At 47.9% G+C, this 18,980-nt stretch overlaps 2 protein-coding genes across 2 annotated transcripts in view; both read left to right on the top strand.

Moving 5' to 3' along the window:
- FBXL17 (F-box and leucine rich repeat protein 17) overlaps positions 1–18,980 on the top strand; it is a 2,072,621-nt gene that overhangs the window by 1,801,744 nt on the left and 251,897 nt on the right. The gene's annotated exons all lie outside the window — the stretch shown is intronic.
- Positions 10,881–16,264, top strand: LOC144819494 (uncharacterized). The gene is made up of 2 exons (XM_078677354.1): positions 10,881–11,471; positions 14,064–16,264. The coding sequence occupies exons 1-2, from the start codon at positions 11,228–11,230 to the stop codon at positions 15,032–15,034; spliced, it is 1,215 nt and encodes a 404-aa protein (XP_078533480.1). The 5' UTR covers positions 10,881–11,227; the 3' UTR covers positions 15,035–16,264.

Here is an 18,980-nt window from a genome sequence, read left to right as displayed (position 1 = left end):
TGTGTCTTAACACTTCGTTTTTGATTATAATAGGTAGTTTTGAAGCCAGTCTGTGCTTACTGATTTTTAAAAGTTGGATAGTTTCCAAGTTTACTGGAAAATATTACTATAAGTATCCGTTGTATTCTGCTTCATTTTGCTCAGCATGGACAACCTGTAAACACAAATGTTTAGCCTTTGAAATCCACGTTTTGCTTGTTGGAACCTTGGAGTAACCATGTAGTTGGATGGGAGAAAAGGAAGGGAGTAGATAGGGCAGATGGAACGGGAACAGGAAGAGGAGGCAAGGGTCTGCCAGGCCTACTTTGTATTTGTTTTGATTTGAGGTTTTGTTAAACGATTATAAGTCTGGTGGACTCCTGTGTATTCACATTCCATTTCTCTCACAGGGCTGCTGTAGATGCAGAGGGAAGAGAGTTCTCAGTTTGTGCTTGGTGCAGCCAAGGGGTTCTTACCGCTGCCATGGAAGTTTCTTTTGGGGGTGGGGAGTAGTGGTCAAGAGATTGAGTAGCGGTGGAAAAAAGAACAGAAAGAGGTGTCGAGGAAGTATTATTTTCTCTACAAATAAAAAAAGATAAGTAGCAGCAAAACATAATGGCTGAAGGTGGCTTGACCACAGAAGCCATTGGTTGAAGAAACCTGGCCTAAAGAGCCTTTGTGTATGTAAGTATATGTTGTGTGTTGTGTTATGCTGTATGTTGAGTGTATTGTGTAATTTGTGTTTGTGACCAAATACCGATTTGGTACGTAGAATAGAGTGTTTTGGGAGTCCTTTCCCAATGCTGAATCTGAATGGTATACTACTTTACCGAATGCAAACATATAGTAGTAAGCACTCTGCAAACATTTTGAATGTTGGGAAAACATTTTTAAAGAGTAGGCACCTACTCTCGAAAAATGTTACATTAACATTTTTTTTCTAAATGCCTCCCGTTTTCCTTTTCGGATAAAAGGGTTGCATTTAAACAAAATAGTTGCTTTATTTTAAAGCAATTCCAGACGTAGTCTGCTTACCTTCCTGTGATGGCTGTGAGCCCAACTGGGTACCAATTTGAAACCTACTTCATTAATATTCTGAGGTAGGTCAAATTGTGACCCACAGGGCAAAGTTAATTTGCAAACCAAACTATTAGTATAGAGGTAGGTTCACAAATGACCACACTAGCTGCAAAATATTGCAACTTGTGCCAAATATTTTGCGACCAGTGCTACATACATCTGTCCGCCAACCTTTTTAAAATTTTGAGCTACATATGTTCAGCTTTAAATATATTTTGGAAATTCAACCATTTTTTTTTCAAAAACATCAGCTTAAGAGTTCTGAAAATGTATACATTTTCATATTGAATACACAATTTTGGCATTAGTATATGAATTCAACCAAAAAAAAGGTTCCAGAGTAGTAGGTTCAGATACACACTGAAGTGCTACCAGTAGCTCACGAGCTACTCGTTGGAGAGGCCTGATTCTGGTCCAAAGTATATTGTGTATTAATCATATACTCTGTTAGCAATGTGCCTGTGTCCTAGACAGTTGCTATTTTTAGTTCTGCCATCATTTGCATTCTTTTCCACCAATATGTGAGAATGTCCCAGGCCCTAATTACCATGACATTTGGAATATGCTTTTTTAGACCTGTAAGTAAGTGCTTTGCAAGGATTTCAAATGACCTGCCCATTTTTCAGCTATAACCCGTTAGAGGACATTTGAACCTGGATGCCAAATGCGCCCATTTTAAACAAATCTGAATCTGGTGTCTTCGAAGGTTCAATAAATCTATCTTGATGGAACTGTTAGCTTCCAACAATTAATATTTTTGCTATATCTAATTAATATAAACCTAAATGTTTTTGGACTCATAAGAAGAAATGTACCCGTGATTTTGTGGCTAACCGAAGACCACTCATAATAAGACGCTTTGCTATTAGAAGCAGACTAAAATATTGTGTGGGAGTTGTTGTGGAGGGAGATTCATTTTGGTTCCAAAGCAATTTATTTTTGCTTGCAGCAGAATGGTCTTTCATTATTTTCAGTGGCTAGGTATTTTTCATTAAGTAGAGTCAAGTATGCTGTACTGCTAATTTCTGTAGTCTCTGACTGAAACAAAGATCTCCCTTTGTTTTAAACAAAAGCCTTAGTGACTCTCTGGATAATTTGGAGTGCTTAATACAAATGACCAATAATTGCAAGTGCATGTGGTGTAGGACAAATCACGCATTTCAAATTGAAATATTACATTTAAAAGGAAAGCGTACAAAATGTATTTATTTGTGCTCTATTGACGGAATGAGTGGGTGAACACAGACCTTCACCACACAACACCACAATATTGTAGACATCCGAGTGGTGGGTGGCACTTTCAGAGATTTATGCCATGCGGCCTGCAAGACGTGAATTAAAAAGCCAATAAAATTACCTACATTGTTTCATACAGTTTCCTTGAGTACCTGCATAGAAAACCTCCTCCTCTGACACATCGAAAGGTTTAAACACAAAAATGTTAAAGCATAGCAAGGCTCAGAGGAATGCCCAGTAAAAACTTTAAGGTAACATCATTTTCTGCCAGCCTTTTTACTAACATGAATATAATCATAGAAAGGAATTATATGTACATTGGAGACTTCATCCTGTACTGGTGTGGTCAGAATGACCAGCCATGTCTCTCCAATCCTCAAAATCTGATTCACACAAAGGGATCCACGTTGGACTTAATGACTGCAAAAGGACGGGAGTGTAAGGAAGGATTCCATACTGCCAGTAACGTGGTCAGATCGTTTCCTGATCCATTATCCATTTCTTTCTCCACTCTATGGCTGTATAAACCAGTGACCTGCCAAAAAGACCAGAACATTGGGTCAGAGAACATAGAAAGTTTACTCATGCCACACTATCCTCCGAAATGCCCAATGAACCACAGAGCATCTCCCCATCAAACAAGATAGATAATCACACAAACCATTGTGCAAGATCATGGCGGAAATCATGAACAAGACCACTCCAAAAGTGACAGAAAATGTATAAATATCTGTCCACAGGTTCTTGAAGAAACTTAATGAGGAAATGTAAATCATCAGAGACAAGACACAGAACTGGCATCAAAATCTCTTGCCAAAAAACGGAACTGGCACTACTGCTAAAAAGACATAAATACAAGTGACACACACTAAAAACCAAATCAGCATACATAAAAGCAGGAATCAGTCAGGTAAAGGATTGTTCCAAAAAATAGTTTGAAATTGTAAAGCAATCTACAGTGTTGACTCCCAAGAGCTATCCCAGATCTGGACCATTGCCAAGATGGAACCCTCCTCTAACATATCTGAGTCCTTCCCAACTTCTCGATTCAAGGAGATCAGTCAAACAGTTGTGTCTTGCTGGCTGAACCTCAGAAAACCCCCCTGTGGCAACTAGATAAGCCCCATACTGCATAGAAATAGTTCAGGTCACTCCTCTTCTATAAAACAAAAACAAAGCAGGACACTAATCAATAGAACTGTAAAACCTTCCACCCAATTTCTAATTTTACATTGTTGGCTAAAGTACTGGAAGGTTATGTGGAACCTCAACTCAAACTCCACCTGAAAAAAATTATGATCTACTAGATGAACTGCAATCCAACTTTAGAACAGGAGGCACTGCTGAAACCACAACCATGAAAATGGTTGATACACGTTAAACATCTTCAATTATGGAGATGTATGCCTTCTCATGTTTCTGATCACTCCTCACTCTTGAGCTGTAGTCCTTACATCAATAGCTAATTCTATCCCCAGCACAGATACATTGCAAAAGAGTCCCTCAAGGCTGCATACTCTCACCCACACTATTCAATGTTTGAGTTTCACCACTAACCTTCTTTCTTAATCAGTCAAGTGCCACCTATCAGTTCTATGCTGGTGATTCTCAGCTATATTTGAAAATGTAGCTTCCAAAAATGCCAAACTCATATTGCAAATTGTCAATGAACTACAATTCTGGATGAGAAAATAGCATCTAAAATTGAATCCACTAGGAACAGAATTCGTGTTGATCACCTTGCAAAATTGCCACAGACATGCTCAAAGTTGGTTCAAAGAGAGAACATTACTCAACACCAACCCAAACATTGTAGAGAAGATCTCTGGATGTCATCCTATACAATCACCTAAACCTACAGCTGCACATCAATAGCCTCGCCGTGGGACCCCAGTTCTAACTCAAATTCCTCAATTCAAACAAGTTGTTCAGGCCCTAGTTCTGTTGAGTTAGACTACACCAATTCCCTACTGGTAGGAATTCTCAAAGTTCACCTCACCCACCTTCAGTGAAAAATCACATGAAAGCACCATACTGTTCATGGGATCCATAAAATTCAAAACCCATTCTTACCACCCTGAAATAATTTGCCACTGAAGCAAGGAACATATTCGTACTTGTCTGTATCACTCATAACGTTCTAGATAGGCCACCCCAAACTACTTCAATAAGAAACTCTTGTTCTCAGGAGGACGATGCCCTTTGAGGAGCTTAAACACTTTACTTATCAAAATTTTAATTCTGAAGGAACAAAAAACATTGAAACAATAATTTTCAGGAAGCCCATCTAGAGTTTTAGAGTTTGGAACTCTTTGCCTCCAAACATCAGAACTATCCCTTCTATATGAATTTTTCAAGATGAAACTGGAAAACAAATATCCCAACCACACATCAATTGCAGTTAATAGAACTCTGTAGACTAAGAAACCATCTTACCATCTAGACCTAAACTCCTACAATACAAACTTTAGCAAGCTACTAGATTGAGAAGATCTATGCCCAAATGTGTAAGTTCACAATACTTTTGTATATTTCTGTTTTGTAAGCAAATTTTCTTAAAACACATTTCCACCTTCTCCTTGCCTGTCCCTAACCAGGAACGAATACCATGCTTTACCAGACCCCATTCGTCAAGTACATGATTGTAGTAAGGGCTGTTGATGGTTTGTGGAAATATTCCCTTGTTAAACACTCTTGACACCCTCCAGTCTTGTCTTTGCTATATAAAACTGCATAATTAATAAATCTGTCTCTGTTGGCTGATTGGCCTTAAGAGATGAGCTATTCCTAAGTCACTGCCCAATCAAACCCAATTTATCGCTCTTCTTTTCATATCCAGTGCAAATGAGCCCTCTTCCCCAATCTGCCATATTGTCACTGGGTGATTATACTCCTATTCACCCGGAGACCCACAATTCAAGACCAAGGCACTGAACGTAGGGCTTTGACAATGCACAGCAGCCGAGGACAGACCAAGCAAAGCTGATAAAACATTCTGTCACAAGGCGACTGGGGAGCTGTTGAAGAGAATGTGTCTTTGGCGTTAAAGCTGCCTGTATGATTTTGAAACCCCATGTTCCTACCTTTGTGCTTAATCCTTTTTATGCATTGTTTGTCTTGTATAGTGTTGAAAAACTAGCCTAGATTTGTGTTTTGTAACTATGGCCATAGAAAACCTAGAGTAAACTGCAAGGGAATCTACCTTCTGACCGTGCATGCATTCCACACACAACTCAAATGCTAGATCCTAGCTTTTATACGGGTCTCATCAGAGGACCCCGGTATATAACATAGCAGATGAGTGTGACTTATTCCATGCAATACAGAGATGAGCAAATATTAGCTGCTAATTTAGGTCAAGATATTTGACTTTGATTCAAGAACACAGCAGCCCCTTTCAGCTATCCCATTAAAATTGGTATACTTCGAGTCTTGGGAGAATTGGAGGGTACACACCACACCTGCATACTGCTGGCAATAAGATGCCTCCTGGCAAAAAGAGATATTGTACGCTTTTGGCGTAGCGATAAAGCCCTAGCATATACGGAACCTGGTGCATGTTTGGAAAAGCGAATGTAACAGGCAAGTAGCTGTCTAAGCACACATCTAAAGATTTGAGGGCCCTGGTGGCAATACTTTGGTTTGGAGGGGATGTATGACATCACAGCATGCTTTTACTCCGCATGCCATTACAACGCAGTTTTTACATCGCAAGTCGTTGTTGCGTTGGGGGGCGCTGGATAGTGGAATAGTTTAATTTTCTATTCCAACTCCAGTCCCCGTGGATAGTAGGGAAGGTGTTGGATAGAAAATGAAACTATTCCCTATCCTACAGCGCCCTCCAGCGCAAGTCGTTGTAACGACTTGCGTTGTAATAGCTGCTTCGTAATGGTAGTGCGGAGTAAAAGTTGCGTTGTAAAGGATGTTCCCCGTTTGGAGGTGACTTCAGTTTATTGAGATGGTGTAATATTTTTGCATTTCCTTCATGATTCAATGCTTGATTTTCCTGCTTATGCCAACTTATAACATATTGTCTCAAATGATATGCTTTTTTGTTTTCTTTGTGTCCTTTGTTTATTGTAACTCAACAAAACCCATTTTAAAATGCTTACAACAAATAAAAAAAATAGATGGTGTAAACCCCCTGGAATAATAACAAGCATTTACAATGCAATGGTTTCGCCTTTGGAAAAGTTAGAGCTATTGGCATTGTAAATGACAAATTTTGTATTTATGTGTTGGTTTTGAAAACAGATAAATAAATGGCATTGTCATTTACATTGCCAGTAGCTTAATCTCTCGCAAATGTGAGACCTATTGTACCCTCTGCACTAACCTCATGTTCAAAAAGGATTTTAAAAATCTACTTCTGGGCTTATATGAATGAACGGAGAACCAGTGATTTATCTAATGGCTCTCTAACTTAAGAATTTTACCGGTTTAAAATAGAGCCCTGCTTTGAGCCCTTTTTGAATGAAGTAAATCCTCCCTGAGGTATAAAAATCCAACCTCATAGAATGATATAATGCTCAATACGATTACCTGATATGAAACACCATCATCTCTATTCAAAACTTAAACCAATCAACAAAGCAGCCTTCACCACAATGCATACTACCGTAATAAAAAAGAAATAATCACCCACCACGAAACACGGTCATCCTTGTTCAAAACACACCCTCATCAAGAAAACCATCTTTTCACGAGCATTCAGCCTCCCATCGAGCTTATGAAAAACCCCAAACCCATCAACAAAAGCAACCTCCAGTAAAAACATCAACCACCATGGAAAGGACCATGCATAAAACCCATCACTATAAAAAGATCCTTTGCAAGGGCGCCCTGTCCAGTAATAAACATCACCCACCACGAAAACTCAGCCAAGTCTATGAACTCACCCTATGAAGCAAAACATCCTTTAGAAGAGCAGGCGTTTACTCACTCATGAGGCCACCCTGTGTCATAGAGAACAAGAAGACATCAAGCACTGCTCCAGTGAGGCTGAACTATGAAAGATGGCGGTGGCAAAAACTTCACTGGAGAGCAGCTGAAACAGACTTCCCTGGAAAGGGGAAATACAGCACTACAGAGGGCAAATACCCCAGGCCAGGAACACGAACGAAGCAGGGGGTGGGGGGCAAACACTTCTCAAAGAGGGAAGGGGTATGCGCTGAGGTGAGAGGGATGAACTCTTGAGAGTAGGCGAGGCTCTGCCGCGGATTACACAGTGCACTGCACCGGAGCTGCCTCATGTCTCACATTAACTCCAGCTGAGGGTTCCCCGCCCACACACTACTCTGAACCCGGTGCCGGAGGGACACGTGGGTGAACCTACTGCACGCTCACACGTGCAGCCGGCCCTACACACTACAAGCTACAATTTAAGGCACCGGCTCACGTGAAAACCATTTTGTGGCCTCAGCAGGCCCCTGGGCCCTGCGCCCCCCCCCCTCTTCGACACCCAGGCCTCGGGGGAGCAGGTCAGCTCCTGGGGGGCGGCATGTGCAGAGGTCGACCCGCAGGTTGAAGGTTAATTCGCAGCGATCGGGCTTCCATTATTATTCGCATCATGTTGTGTGAGAGCACAGGCCCGGGGGAAGTCAGACGTGCCCAGGGGTGGCGATGCAGCATGTCTTTGTGAGCTGGGGGTCGGTGACAGGGGGGAAACGCTGCAATGAGGGTCCACTCCTGACCTACCTTCAGAACCAGTAAGAGAAAGCTGAAAGGTTTGGGGTGAAAGACACGTAGACGGGGACAAAGGTTAACCTAGATAGAGTGATTTGCTATTTTTCTTTTGCTCTGTATATTTATAATGAAGTACTTAAGTGAGAATGTTTTGCTCCCTGTGATGAAATCAGGCTTTTTTTCCATGGCTAAAATCAAAAACGTCCATAAGCATCATCTGTGAAGGTGTTTCTGTGTCGCGCAGTTTGATGTCTTGAACTGTTTTGATTGTGGAAGTGTATTGTCCGTCCTCTAATCGTCACCCGTCGGTACTAGGTGACATACAAGGCAGGATCATTTCTGGGGATGACGTGTACGTGCTTAAAGTGCAACGGCAGAAGTAATGTACTCGGAAAGCAAACTTCGAAGGGCAATTTTGAAAGGGTCGTAGAAAACAAACAAGGCAGGCAAAACATGAACTACATTAATGCAGCTTACGCGTAATTTTTCTGATTCTTATGCATGTAAATGTAATTCACACAAAATGTATCAGATGTCTACTCAGATACATGTATTGTACCACATATGTGCTGGAATCATGGCTCAGTATGTTTCACACTAGTTGGTGGGAAGCGCTAAAATTGGCACGTCACAAGGTAGTGCTTAACAAGTCCCGTTCAGCCTGCTTCCTTCCTTCCAAGGTCGATGCAATGAGTACGATAAAAATGGGTAACAGTAGCACTTAGCTATGTCAATGCAGCGCTATGAAGCCCGATTCAAAGTTAGGGTTGGAACAGAGACTATATTCTTGACACCACCACCGAAAGCGAAAAACATGACCGAGAAAAAAAAAAAAAACACGTCCACACACGCCCACCGCCGCATGACGTAGGGGAAGGGGTGGGATGAGTAAAAATCGCGGGAACGCCCACGAATCTGCTCCGGCAATGACGGGCAGATCTGTCTTCCAATGGCTAGCCTCCATTTATGGAGCTAGCCAATGGAAGACAGAGGCGGTATTAAGCTCCATACTGTTTACAAAAGTTTTCGCCTGCGCGATACTGCTTGCGCAGTAAACGCCAGGCGAAACCTAAAAACTCCTGAAGGAATACCGTGGACATCATAAAGACAAACCGCCCCATAATCAAGTGAGGTTAAATGGTCTAGAAAAAAAATATACCTTAAGCTACAAAAGAAGGGGCAATGTTCGATGTACTTAACTCTGGAATAAGTTTAAAAATGTTGGCTTTCGATTCTGTAGGGCAAAATTAACATTTAAAATGTTTTTTTGAAGCAAGAGACTTAAATCAACAAATTATCTTTAGCTCTGACAATTTTAAATTCACAGTGACAGTTGTATTCAGCTACTTTGGCTTTGCCATATGTGTCATAATGAGAGCAGTACGTTTGAGCATTTCTTATCTCACGCTCTTGTCTCTTTTGATTGCCTCACAGTGAGTTGTCTCTGCATCTAGAAGCTGTAGTTGGAACTTATAATGGGGCTTTGCGGGGGGTGGCCGACCGGAGGGAGGCTCGCCCCCCCGGGGATTTTGGGGCTCCGGGAGGAAGGGGAGGGGTACAGGAAGGCAGGACACAGGAAGGTCTGTTTTGGGCTGGTTGGGCTGGGTGGCAGTCTTTTGGGCTCCTTTTGGGCTAGGGGGATACATAAGCGGCCATTTTAGGTCACTTGTCACCAGTAGTTGGGACAGTGACACAGCAGCCGGGCTAGGTTAGGAGTTATTTGTGGGTGATAGTGTTTTGTGTGGTGGGTACTGTTAGTTTGGCATACGTTTAGATTGTAGCGTGAGAGAGGGCGTATTTGACTCACTTGGTCGCTGGTTGATTGGTGCGGAGGTCGGTGACGCGGTGGAAGCAGGCAGACGCGGAGAGCAGGCGAAATGGCGGCGGACGATCTGACAGATCCAAGGGTGCGGGAGGCTCTTCGCTTGCTGGGAGAGGCCGGGAGGACCGATCTGTTGCGCACCGGAGTACGGGTAAGGCCACCGCGGCGCGCTGCGGATGGCGCCGCGGCAGCTGTGGCGGCCTGTGACCCACCGCGGTCACGTGTGCGGAAGGGGGAGGGGGCGGGAGCCGCGAAGAGGGCGGCGCGAGGTGGCGGACTCATGGCGGCTGGGGCGCCGAAGCGCCTGAAGGCTCCGGGGAAGAGGCGCGGTCCGTGCAGGAAGGCACCGCTGGTCTTTGTGGGAGACGCGGTAGGGTTGGGGGAGGGCGGACATGACGGGGGGCGGGGGGGGAGGGCCCTGAAGGAACGGGAGCGGAGGTAGTCGGGGGTGTAGGGCCTGCTAATGACGCGAGGGAGGGGGTGGGCGAGGGACGCGAGGGGGGAGGGGCCGGGGGCCTGGGGATACTGGTGGTGGAAGACGGGGGGGGTTTGGAGGGGGAAGGGGGCGAAGGGCCGTTGGAGGGGGGGCAGGGGGGTACAGGGGAGGCGGGGCATGGTGTTTGGGAGGGAGTTGGGGGGGTTTCACCGCTGCTCATCGAGGAGACGGAGGAGGAGGAGGAGGAGGAAGGAGTGGGGGGTGAGAGTGGACAGGAGGTGGTGGGCGATGAGGAGGAGCAGGACAACCCGATAGGTGGTGGATTGGTATCCCTGGGTGGGGGTCGGGGGGTGCTGGGGGGAGGGGGTGCGCAAGGGGGTAGGAGGGTGCAGGTGGGGGGTTGGGGGATGCGCCGGGGGGTGGGGGAGGAAGGGGGTGGGGAGAGGTTTTTTGGGGGACGTAGCGGGGGTGCGTATAGTTTTGAGGGTGCGGGAGGGAGCAGCAGGGGGGATTTGCGTGGGTGGGGTGGGTGGGGGGATGTGGGGGGAGGACAGTGAGGCGGCCCGGGCGGGGTGGGAAGCTGGGGGTGGGGGGAGAGTGGGTGGGGGGGTCGCCCGGCGTGGAGGGGCGGACATTCTGCGACAGGGGGGAGAGGCGGTTGGGAAGGTAGTGGTGATGGTTATGCCCCGGCTTGCTGGACTTCCCCGTTTTTCTCTTGGCAGGAGCAGTGGGGGAGGGGCTCGGGTGAGCAGCATGCGGCTCCACCCCGCCGAGTGGATGGGCCGGCTCTGCCTAGTACGGGCGGTCGCGCTCCAACGAGGGACCTGGGGTGGTCGGAGCGAAGATGGACGGAAAGCAGATCTCCAGCGCCCCCCTCCCGATGGGTCGATCCGGCCGCCGGGGGACGGGGATGGAGCAACGAGGCAACGGTTTCTTCTGCTTACCAACATGAGGGTAGACGGAGAGTGAGTGTAGATCTGGGGGCCTTGATGACGGAGTGTAGGGCCAGAGCAGGGTTGAGTAGGGTGTCTCCTGGTAGGATTGTGGCGGAAGCAGTGAGTGCGGAGTTGGAGTCGGAGGAAGACGGGGAGTTGCGGGAGGACGGGGAGGTTTGTAATGTTGTTGCCAGTGTTTTGCAGGAATGCCCCCGGCAAGTGATGCCGCGAGTGACGGCCCCCCTTGTGGATCTGGTTAGGCGGCGGGATCCGGTGAGGACGCCAGCCTTGACGCCAGGTAAGACCAGTACGGGGTCGGGGAGTGGCTTGGGCACGCCTCAAGGAGGCAAGGCGGGGGGTAGTGGTGTTGGAGGTCACCACGTGTCAGTGGGGACGGATGCGGAGGGTGGGGATACGGTGAGACTGGTGAAGGGTAGGTATGTGATGGATGCCGGCGTGTGTACTGAAGCGAGTTGCGGCTCGGCGGGGTCGGGCGAGTCCTCCGGTGCGTTAGTGGCAGCGAGTGGTGGAGCGACGGGGAGCGGCGAGGGCCCGGTTGCGGGCGCGGCGGCGGGGATCGCGGGGACGGCCGGGGGGTCAGGGGGAGCGGCTGCGTCGAGTGTCGGGGGGAAAGAGAGCTGCGACGTTCTGGTGAAGAAATTGCCGTACATGGGTGTGGCGAAGCCGTTGGGGGCGCATTTGTCTTTGGCGACCAGGGAAAAGATTTGGAAGGGGGAGTATGTTGAGATATTTAGGTTACTACACAGGGAGTTGATGGCAAAAGAAGGGTCGAAGGAGGAGGAACAGGAATTGGCACGGCGGCCGAGGGTGCCGGTCACTATTGAGAACTAGTCAGCGGCATTCTTAATCTATGCGAGCGTTTATTGCGAGAAGTATCCTGACCGGGCGGTGGCGCTTTTCAAGTACATGGACGTGGTACGGAGGGCGCAGGTGACTTACGGTGGCAATGCGTGGTCGCATTACGATGAAGAGTTTCGGGCGCGTATGGCGTCGGACCCGGAGGCGAAGTGGGGGGAATTGGATGCGGACCTTTACCAGCAGACAATGAGTGGGGCGAAATTTGGCCGCACGATTTACACGGCCAGTGGTTTGCCACTGACTTCCACGCCCTTTTCGGCTCGCCCCACCCGTGGGGGGGTGGGGCCGGGGGGAGCCGGGAGCTTCCAGAGCGGGGGGTCCTGTTGGGACTTTAACAGGGGTTCCTGCCTCCGGCAGACGTGCAAGTTTAGGCACGAGTGCTCCTCGTGTGGTAAAAGACATCCCGAATCGCGCTGCTGGGGGCTTTGGGGAGGCCCCTCACAGGGTCAATTCCCGGCTCCCGGACCCGGCAGGGGGAGAGGGGGGGGTAGAGGGGGGGCGAGTACCTTGGGAAAAGGCTCGTACTCCGGTTAGGCTGGATCGGTTGGAACCACTCTTGGAGGTGTATCCGCGGGCGGATGATGCGTCGGTGCTGCGTCGAGGTTTCAGGGAGGGTTTCCGGTTGGGGTACGAGGGTCCGCGGATTGCTCGTTGGGCGGAGAACCTGAAGTCTGTGAACGCGCACAAGGGCATCGTCCGGGAGAAGCTTTTTAAAGAGGTGAGAGAGGGGAGGATGGCGGGACCTTTTGTGGTGGCACCTTTGGATGATCTGATCATTTCGCCCATTGGTGTGGTCCCGAAGAAGGAGCAGGGTCAATTCCGCTTGATTCAACATCTCTCGTGGCCGGAGGGCGCGTCGGTGAACGATTTCATATCGGCAGACTTGGCGTCGGTGTCATACTCATCTGTGGACGTTGCGCGAAAACTGGTGACGACGGCGGGGCGAGGGGCGCTCATGGCAAAATGCGATGTGAAATCGGCGTTCAGGTTGCTGCCGGTCCACCCGGAGGATCATCAGTTGCTGGGAATACAGCTGGACGGGTTGATTTTCGTGGATAGAGCGCTTCCGATGGGGTGCTCTGTGTCATGTGCCTTGTTCGAGCGATTCAGTTCCTTCTTGCAGTGGGCTTTTTCCTGGCGCACAGGCTCTGAGGCGATTACGCATTACCTGGACGATTTCTTCCTGGTGGGTACCCCTGGTTCAACGGACTGCCAGCAGCAGCTGTGTAGTTTTATGGACTTAATGAAGTACTTGGGGGTGCCTTTGGCGCCAGAGAAGACTCAAGGGCCCAGCACGGTGCTGTCGTTCCTCGGGATAGAGCTCGATTCAGCGGCCATGGAAGCACGCCTGCCGGAGGACAAGAGGTCGGCAATGGTAGTTCTGGTGAGGGACATGTTGGCAAAAAGGAAGGTGTTGGTGCGAGAGGTACAGGTTTTGCTGGGGCACCTGAATTTCGCGTGCCGAGTGGTGCGGGCGGGGCGGACGTTTTGTCGACAGTTGGGATTGGCGTTGTCTGGGCTGTCGATGCCTCATCACCACGTACGGTTGCCGGCGGGCGCGCGAGAGGATCTGTGCATGTGGTTGGCTTTCTTGGAGAGGTTCAACGGTGTTCCCATGGCGCCGCCGGAGGAGTGGGAGTGGGACGTGACAATGTCGTCGGACGCGGCGGGAGTCGGCGGTTTTGGACTCTACTGGGCGGGTCGGTGGTGCGCGGAACAGTGGCCGGAGCGATGGCAAGCGGGGGGGAGGAGCATTGCTTTTTTGGAGTTGTTCCCGCTGGTGGTGGCTGTGACTGTGTGGGCGCGCGAGTTGGCGCATAGGCGCGTGTTGTTCAAGGTGGACAATATGTCGGTGGTGCAGGTAGTGAACCGGCAGTCTGCGAGAGAACCTCAGGTGCTGAAGTTGATGCGCGTGTTTGTGTTGAGGTGCCTGGAGAACAATATCTTGTTTCGGGCACAACATGTGCCAGGAGTGGACAATGACATTGCTGATGCTTTGTCTCGTCAACAGTGGCGGAGATTCCATGGGCTAGCCACGGAGGCGGAGGCGGTCAAGACGAAGGTGCCGGAGGAGATGTGGTTAGTGGGAGAGCGCGGGTCGTTCGATTGGTGAGGTCGTCTGTGGCGGTGTCTACGTGGAAGAGTTATGAACAGGCCTGGTTGGAGTTTCTGCGTTTTGGAGCGGTAAGGCAGCGGGACAAGTGGCGTCGGGAGGAACAGGTGGTGCAATTCATGTTGGGATTGATGGACAGAGGTTTGGCGAGAGTGACTATTGCGGGCAAACTGGCGGGAGTGGCGTTTATGGGTAAACTTTGGTGGGGCTACGCTCCCTCGGCGGGGGAATTGGGAGGGCGTCTTTTGGAAGGTTGGGAGAGAGAGAAAGGGGCCCGGGTGCGGCAGAGACGGCCTATTACGGAGGCGATGCTGGGGGGCTTGTTGAATCGAATGCCGGTGGTATGTAGAGATCAGGAAGAGGCGGTGCGGTTTTCCACATTGATGTCGTGGTTGTACTTCGGGGCCTTTAGGGTATCAGAGCTGGTGGGTTTGAAGGGGCAGGCGGGCGTCAGGTGGGGGGACGTGGAGTTCAGGGGCAGGGAGGTTGCCGTGCGGCTGCGACGTTCCAAAACCGATCAAAGGGAGAGGGGCACGTGGGTGGTACTGGGGCCAGGAGACAAGGAGGCGGTGTGTCCAGTGGCGTGGGGAAGGCGGTTAGCGGCCGGGGGAACTGAGGCGGGTACGGAGGTTTTTGACAGGGGTGAGGCGGGACGTGTGACGGCCGCGCAGTTGTTATGGGTCCTGCGGCACGCCCTGCGGTCCATGGGTGAGGATCCAAAAGACTTCGGGACACATTCCTTCCGCATCGGGGCGGCGACGGAGGCGGCGCGCCGGGGTTGGGGGAAGGAGGACATTAAGCGGTTGGGGCGCTGGAAATCGGATTGTTTTAAGACGTACGTCCGGTTGCGAGGGGTGGCGGTGGAATGAGAAGGGGTGCGGACTTGGTACTTACATGTGTCTCTTTTCAGGTGCAGTGGCGGGGCCTACGGTGGCGGCAGTGTCCATTTATGTGGTGGGACATTCTTTTGTTAAAAGAGCGGAAAAGGCCGAATGGGAGAAATGCAAGAATTTGAACCTGGAACTAGACGAACAGTTGTTTAGGTGCCATTGGAGAGGAAAAGGGGGTATGCGTTGGCACGAGTTGGTGCCGGTGTTAAATAACATTGTTCGGAGTGGGGTGTGCCCGGATGTTTTAGTGGTACATCTGGGTGAGAACGACCTGGTGCAATGTAAGGGTTTGGCTTTGGTGAAGCAGATGCGGAGGGATCTGTTGGAGATCAAGAGACAGTGGGCAGGGTGTCACATTATTTGGTCAGAGTTCATTCCGAGGAGATGCTGGAGGGGGGCTGTGAGACCTGGGGCGATTGATAGAACTAGGAGGAAGATTAACAGAGAGATGAGGACCTTTTGCGAGAAGGAGGGATTGGGAAGAATGGAACACCCGGAGTTGAAGTATGGGGCCATATATTTTTTCTTAGAGGATGGGGTACATTTGTCCAGGTACGGGATGGAACTTTATGTAGTACAGTTGAAGGAGGCGGTAGACAGGGCGATAGGGGTCAGACGGTATCCGAAGGTGCAGAGGTCCTAGGGGGGGGGTCGAAAGTAATAAAGGCTTTCGAGTGGCGCTTTCTCTAGTTATAATGGGGGGATAGGATAGGAGGAAGGAACTTTACTGGTTAGAAGGGAGGGAGTGTACATAGGGCAGAGGTTATAAAACATTGAGCCAGGCGTTTGTGTACATAATAAAGAGGTTTATGAGGTTGTTTGGGGAAATGTTTAGGGGTGGGGGTGGGGGGATTGGCAGATATGCGTTTATTTAGTTAGGCCTAGTTTTGTGCGGCAAAGGCCAAGGTTTGGGGTATGTTCAGGATGCACCTGTTTCCAATAAAAGCGGCCTTTAACACACTATATACCTGTGTCCGGTCGGTTCTTCCCCTCCCCGTCTCCCGATGGGCCCCAATGGGGCTTTGCGGGGGGTGGCCGACCGGAGGGAGGCTCGCCCCCCCGGGGATTTTGGGGCTCCGGGAGGAAGGGGAGGGGTACAGGAAGGCAGGACACAGGAAGGTCTGTTTTGGGCTGGTTGGGCTGGGTGGCAGTCTTTTGGGCTCCTTTTGGGCTAGGGGGATACATAAGCGGCCATTTTAGGTCACTTGTCACCAGTAGTTGGGACAGCGACACAGCAGCCGGGCTAGGTTAGGAGTTATTTGTCCCACCCTCCCACCCTGTTGTGAAGGGATAGGATTAAGGGGGGGATAGCAAAGGGTTTTTGTTGGTTACAGGTGTGTTCTGTGGTAGGGTAAAGAGTATGTCGCTAGGAGCAGGTGCTGGGGTTGTGTTCTCGAGGTTGGCGCTTTCTCTAGTTATAATGGGGGGATAGGATAGGAGGAAGGAACTTTACTGGTTAGAAGGGAGGGAGTGTACATAGGGCAGAGGTTATAAAACATTGAGCCAGGCGTTTGTGTACATAATAAAGAGGTTTATGAGGTTGTTTGGGGAAATGTTTAGGGGTGGGGGTGGGGGGATTGGCAGATATGTGTTTATTTAGTTAGGCCTAGTTTTGTGCGGCAAAGGCCAAGGTTTGGGGTATGTTCAGGATGCACCTGTTTCCAATAAAAGCGGCCTTTAACACACTATATACCTGTGTCCGGTCGGTTCTTCCCCTCCCCGTCTCCCGATGGGCCCCAATAGATGATGTGCGCCAAATACCCTCGCTCAGATTTGGTGGCCTTGCACTCTGTCTCTCTCTGGGGTCGGTTCACAAAGTCCACCTTGGAAAAATCAGGAATCTACACCCAGAGCTTTCGTTACTTACTGAGAAATGCTTCCCCTTCGGAAAATCCTGTATTCTTGCAGCTTCATTAAATATGGGCGGTATTTCCTTCGCCCACCCCCTCGAGACCCCCCGGAAAGACACTGACGTGTACAATAGTGTGTTGCATGTGTTTCCTGGGTGAAAAATCGTCTTCCAAAGTATTTTCGAATACCCACAAACTAATTTGCTAGGGGTGTTGACTTCCCTATGAAGTGTATCTCTCCTGTAATTCCCCTCATCCCCCATTAACACTTACAATAATGGTAACTCGGAATACTATTTTTTTCCACAGATGCAAGTGTCTTTTGTGTTTCAAAAATATGCTTTTCCTTATTTTGTGAATTATGATGTGGAATTTGGAAGTGAACACCTAAGTTTCACTGAATTAGGTCGCGAATTAGTTTGTATCTTGTATTTATTCATTACAAATGTGAGACCATTAATGATTTCGAAGGCAGCCCCTGAAGCTTATTGCTACCACCGCTGTTGGTAACAGCAGTAAAAAAAAATACATAATGCTGTAGTTAAAAAGCCTGTAATAAAGAGAAGCCTGTGTGAAAAAGAATAAATGCCTCATTAAAGAGGCTACATTAAATTATCTTTTATTTTTAAGAACTGGCATGTCCCACCTGCTGATTCACGTACGGGAACTGTCCTTTTTTTTTTTAGGAAAATGGAGGTTCTTTGAAACAGCACCACTTTGTGATAATCGAAACATCTTTCCACTGAAGTGTTTTTACAAGTTATTTCTTCTGCAGACAGTGGCTGTTTCAACACCTCCAGACCCCAGGTGTGAAATGTTAACTGATGTCATTGCGTTCTGCTCGGGGAAAGAAGTGGGACACCTGTTGTAAAGACTGGCAGAGTGGACTAACATGGTGGCGCAGAGGAACGTGCCAATCACATAATATTTCTCACATCGTTTTTTATTTTATTTCTTATAGGTTACCGCTTGAGGTTTTAGTTTTGTGAGTCTTCTGGTTTATTTTAATTATGCTGGTGATATGGACGTAAACCACAGTTTATTATATAACTGTCTTACTTCACTTTTTAGCAGGGCCTGTCTGGCAACTGTTCAAAAAATCCAGAATTCGCACAATGGAGTCCCCTCTTTTTCCTTTTCCTCTCCAGTTTATTCTTCAGTCAACAAAACAATGCAGTTTTTAGGAGATATCTCAAAACCTGACATTTCCTTCTTGCAGATCTCAGTCTCCTTTTCTCGACATTCTTGTATGTTCCTAGCGCCAAATCTTCCCTTGTGGTAGCAGTGCGCTCTACTGGTAGTATGCATTCATTCATACTGATATACTGGAGGTTTTATGGCTCATCTACTTTTATAAACCGACAAATGATGCTGCAATACAATTAATGATTTTAGACTGGTAGGTTCGAGATGTGTGATGAATAATGTATATCTCGTTTTTACTCTGACCGTATATTCAGTCGCAGAGCTATTCATTATTTTAATGAAAATGCTTACTAGCATGATTTGTAGAAGAGTAGCACATAATAATTTTAAATCATCATAAAATGTGAGTATATTATATGGTTTGCAGGATGCCTATTCAATATAGCTCTCTGACAGATTTTCTGATTCCAAACATCCCAGTTTTACATAACATTAGTCTTATTGAGTGGGATAAGTAAGAAACACGAGCTAGTTTTACTATTATCTTCAAAACTTGCAGTTTTCTCTGGGGGCTCGGTAAATCTACTGGATGGGACCCCTAAATTTTTGGGGTTCACACTACTCACGCACTCGTTGACTCATTGCTTGTGCGGTTCATAGAAGCCTAAAAATGAAGAAAGGCGTGACATTTTGGAATTTTATTTCATATTTACAAACCATGATCTTGGATTAAAATAAATACCTGTACCATATATGTCGAAATGCATCTGTTTTATTTACCAGTTTATGTTTACAGGATTAGTATGTTTCAAAGGAGAAGCAGGATTATTGAGTGATGGTTTCTTCTATTTCTAAGATCTAATTTGTAATATATTGTGAGACAAAAATAATAGTACTTACTGTTTATGTCAGGGAAGTTTCATCAACTA

The sequence above is a fragment of the Lissotriton helveticus genome, chromosome 2_1 (assembly GCF_964261635.1).
Source record: "Lissotriton helveticus chromosome 2_1, aLisHel1.1, whole genome shotgun sequence".
Taxonomy (NCBI): Eukaryota; Metazoa; Chordata; class Amphibia; order Caudata; family Salamandridae; genus Lissotriton; species Lissotriton helveticus.
The sequence above is the reverse complement of the archived record's forward strand: the minus strand, read 5'-3'. Positions and strand labels throughout refer to the sequence as shown.

Bases quoted from the DNA above. Each gene is read 5' to 3' on its own strand.
- LOC144819494 (XM_078677354.1), top strand. From the start codon at position 11,228: ATGACGGAGTGTAGGGCCAGAGCAGGGTTGAGTAGGGTGTCTCCTGGT. The intron at 11,472-14,063 runs GTAAGACCAGTA...TCTCGTCAACAG, and splicing joins GACGCCAGCCTTGACGCCAG to TGGCGGAGATTCCATGGGCT.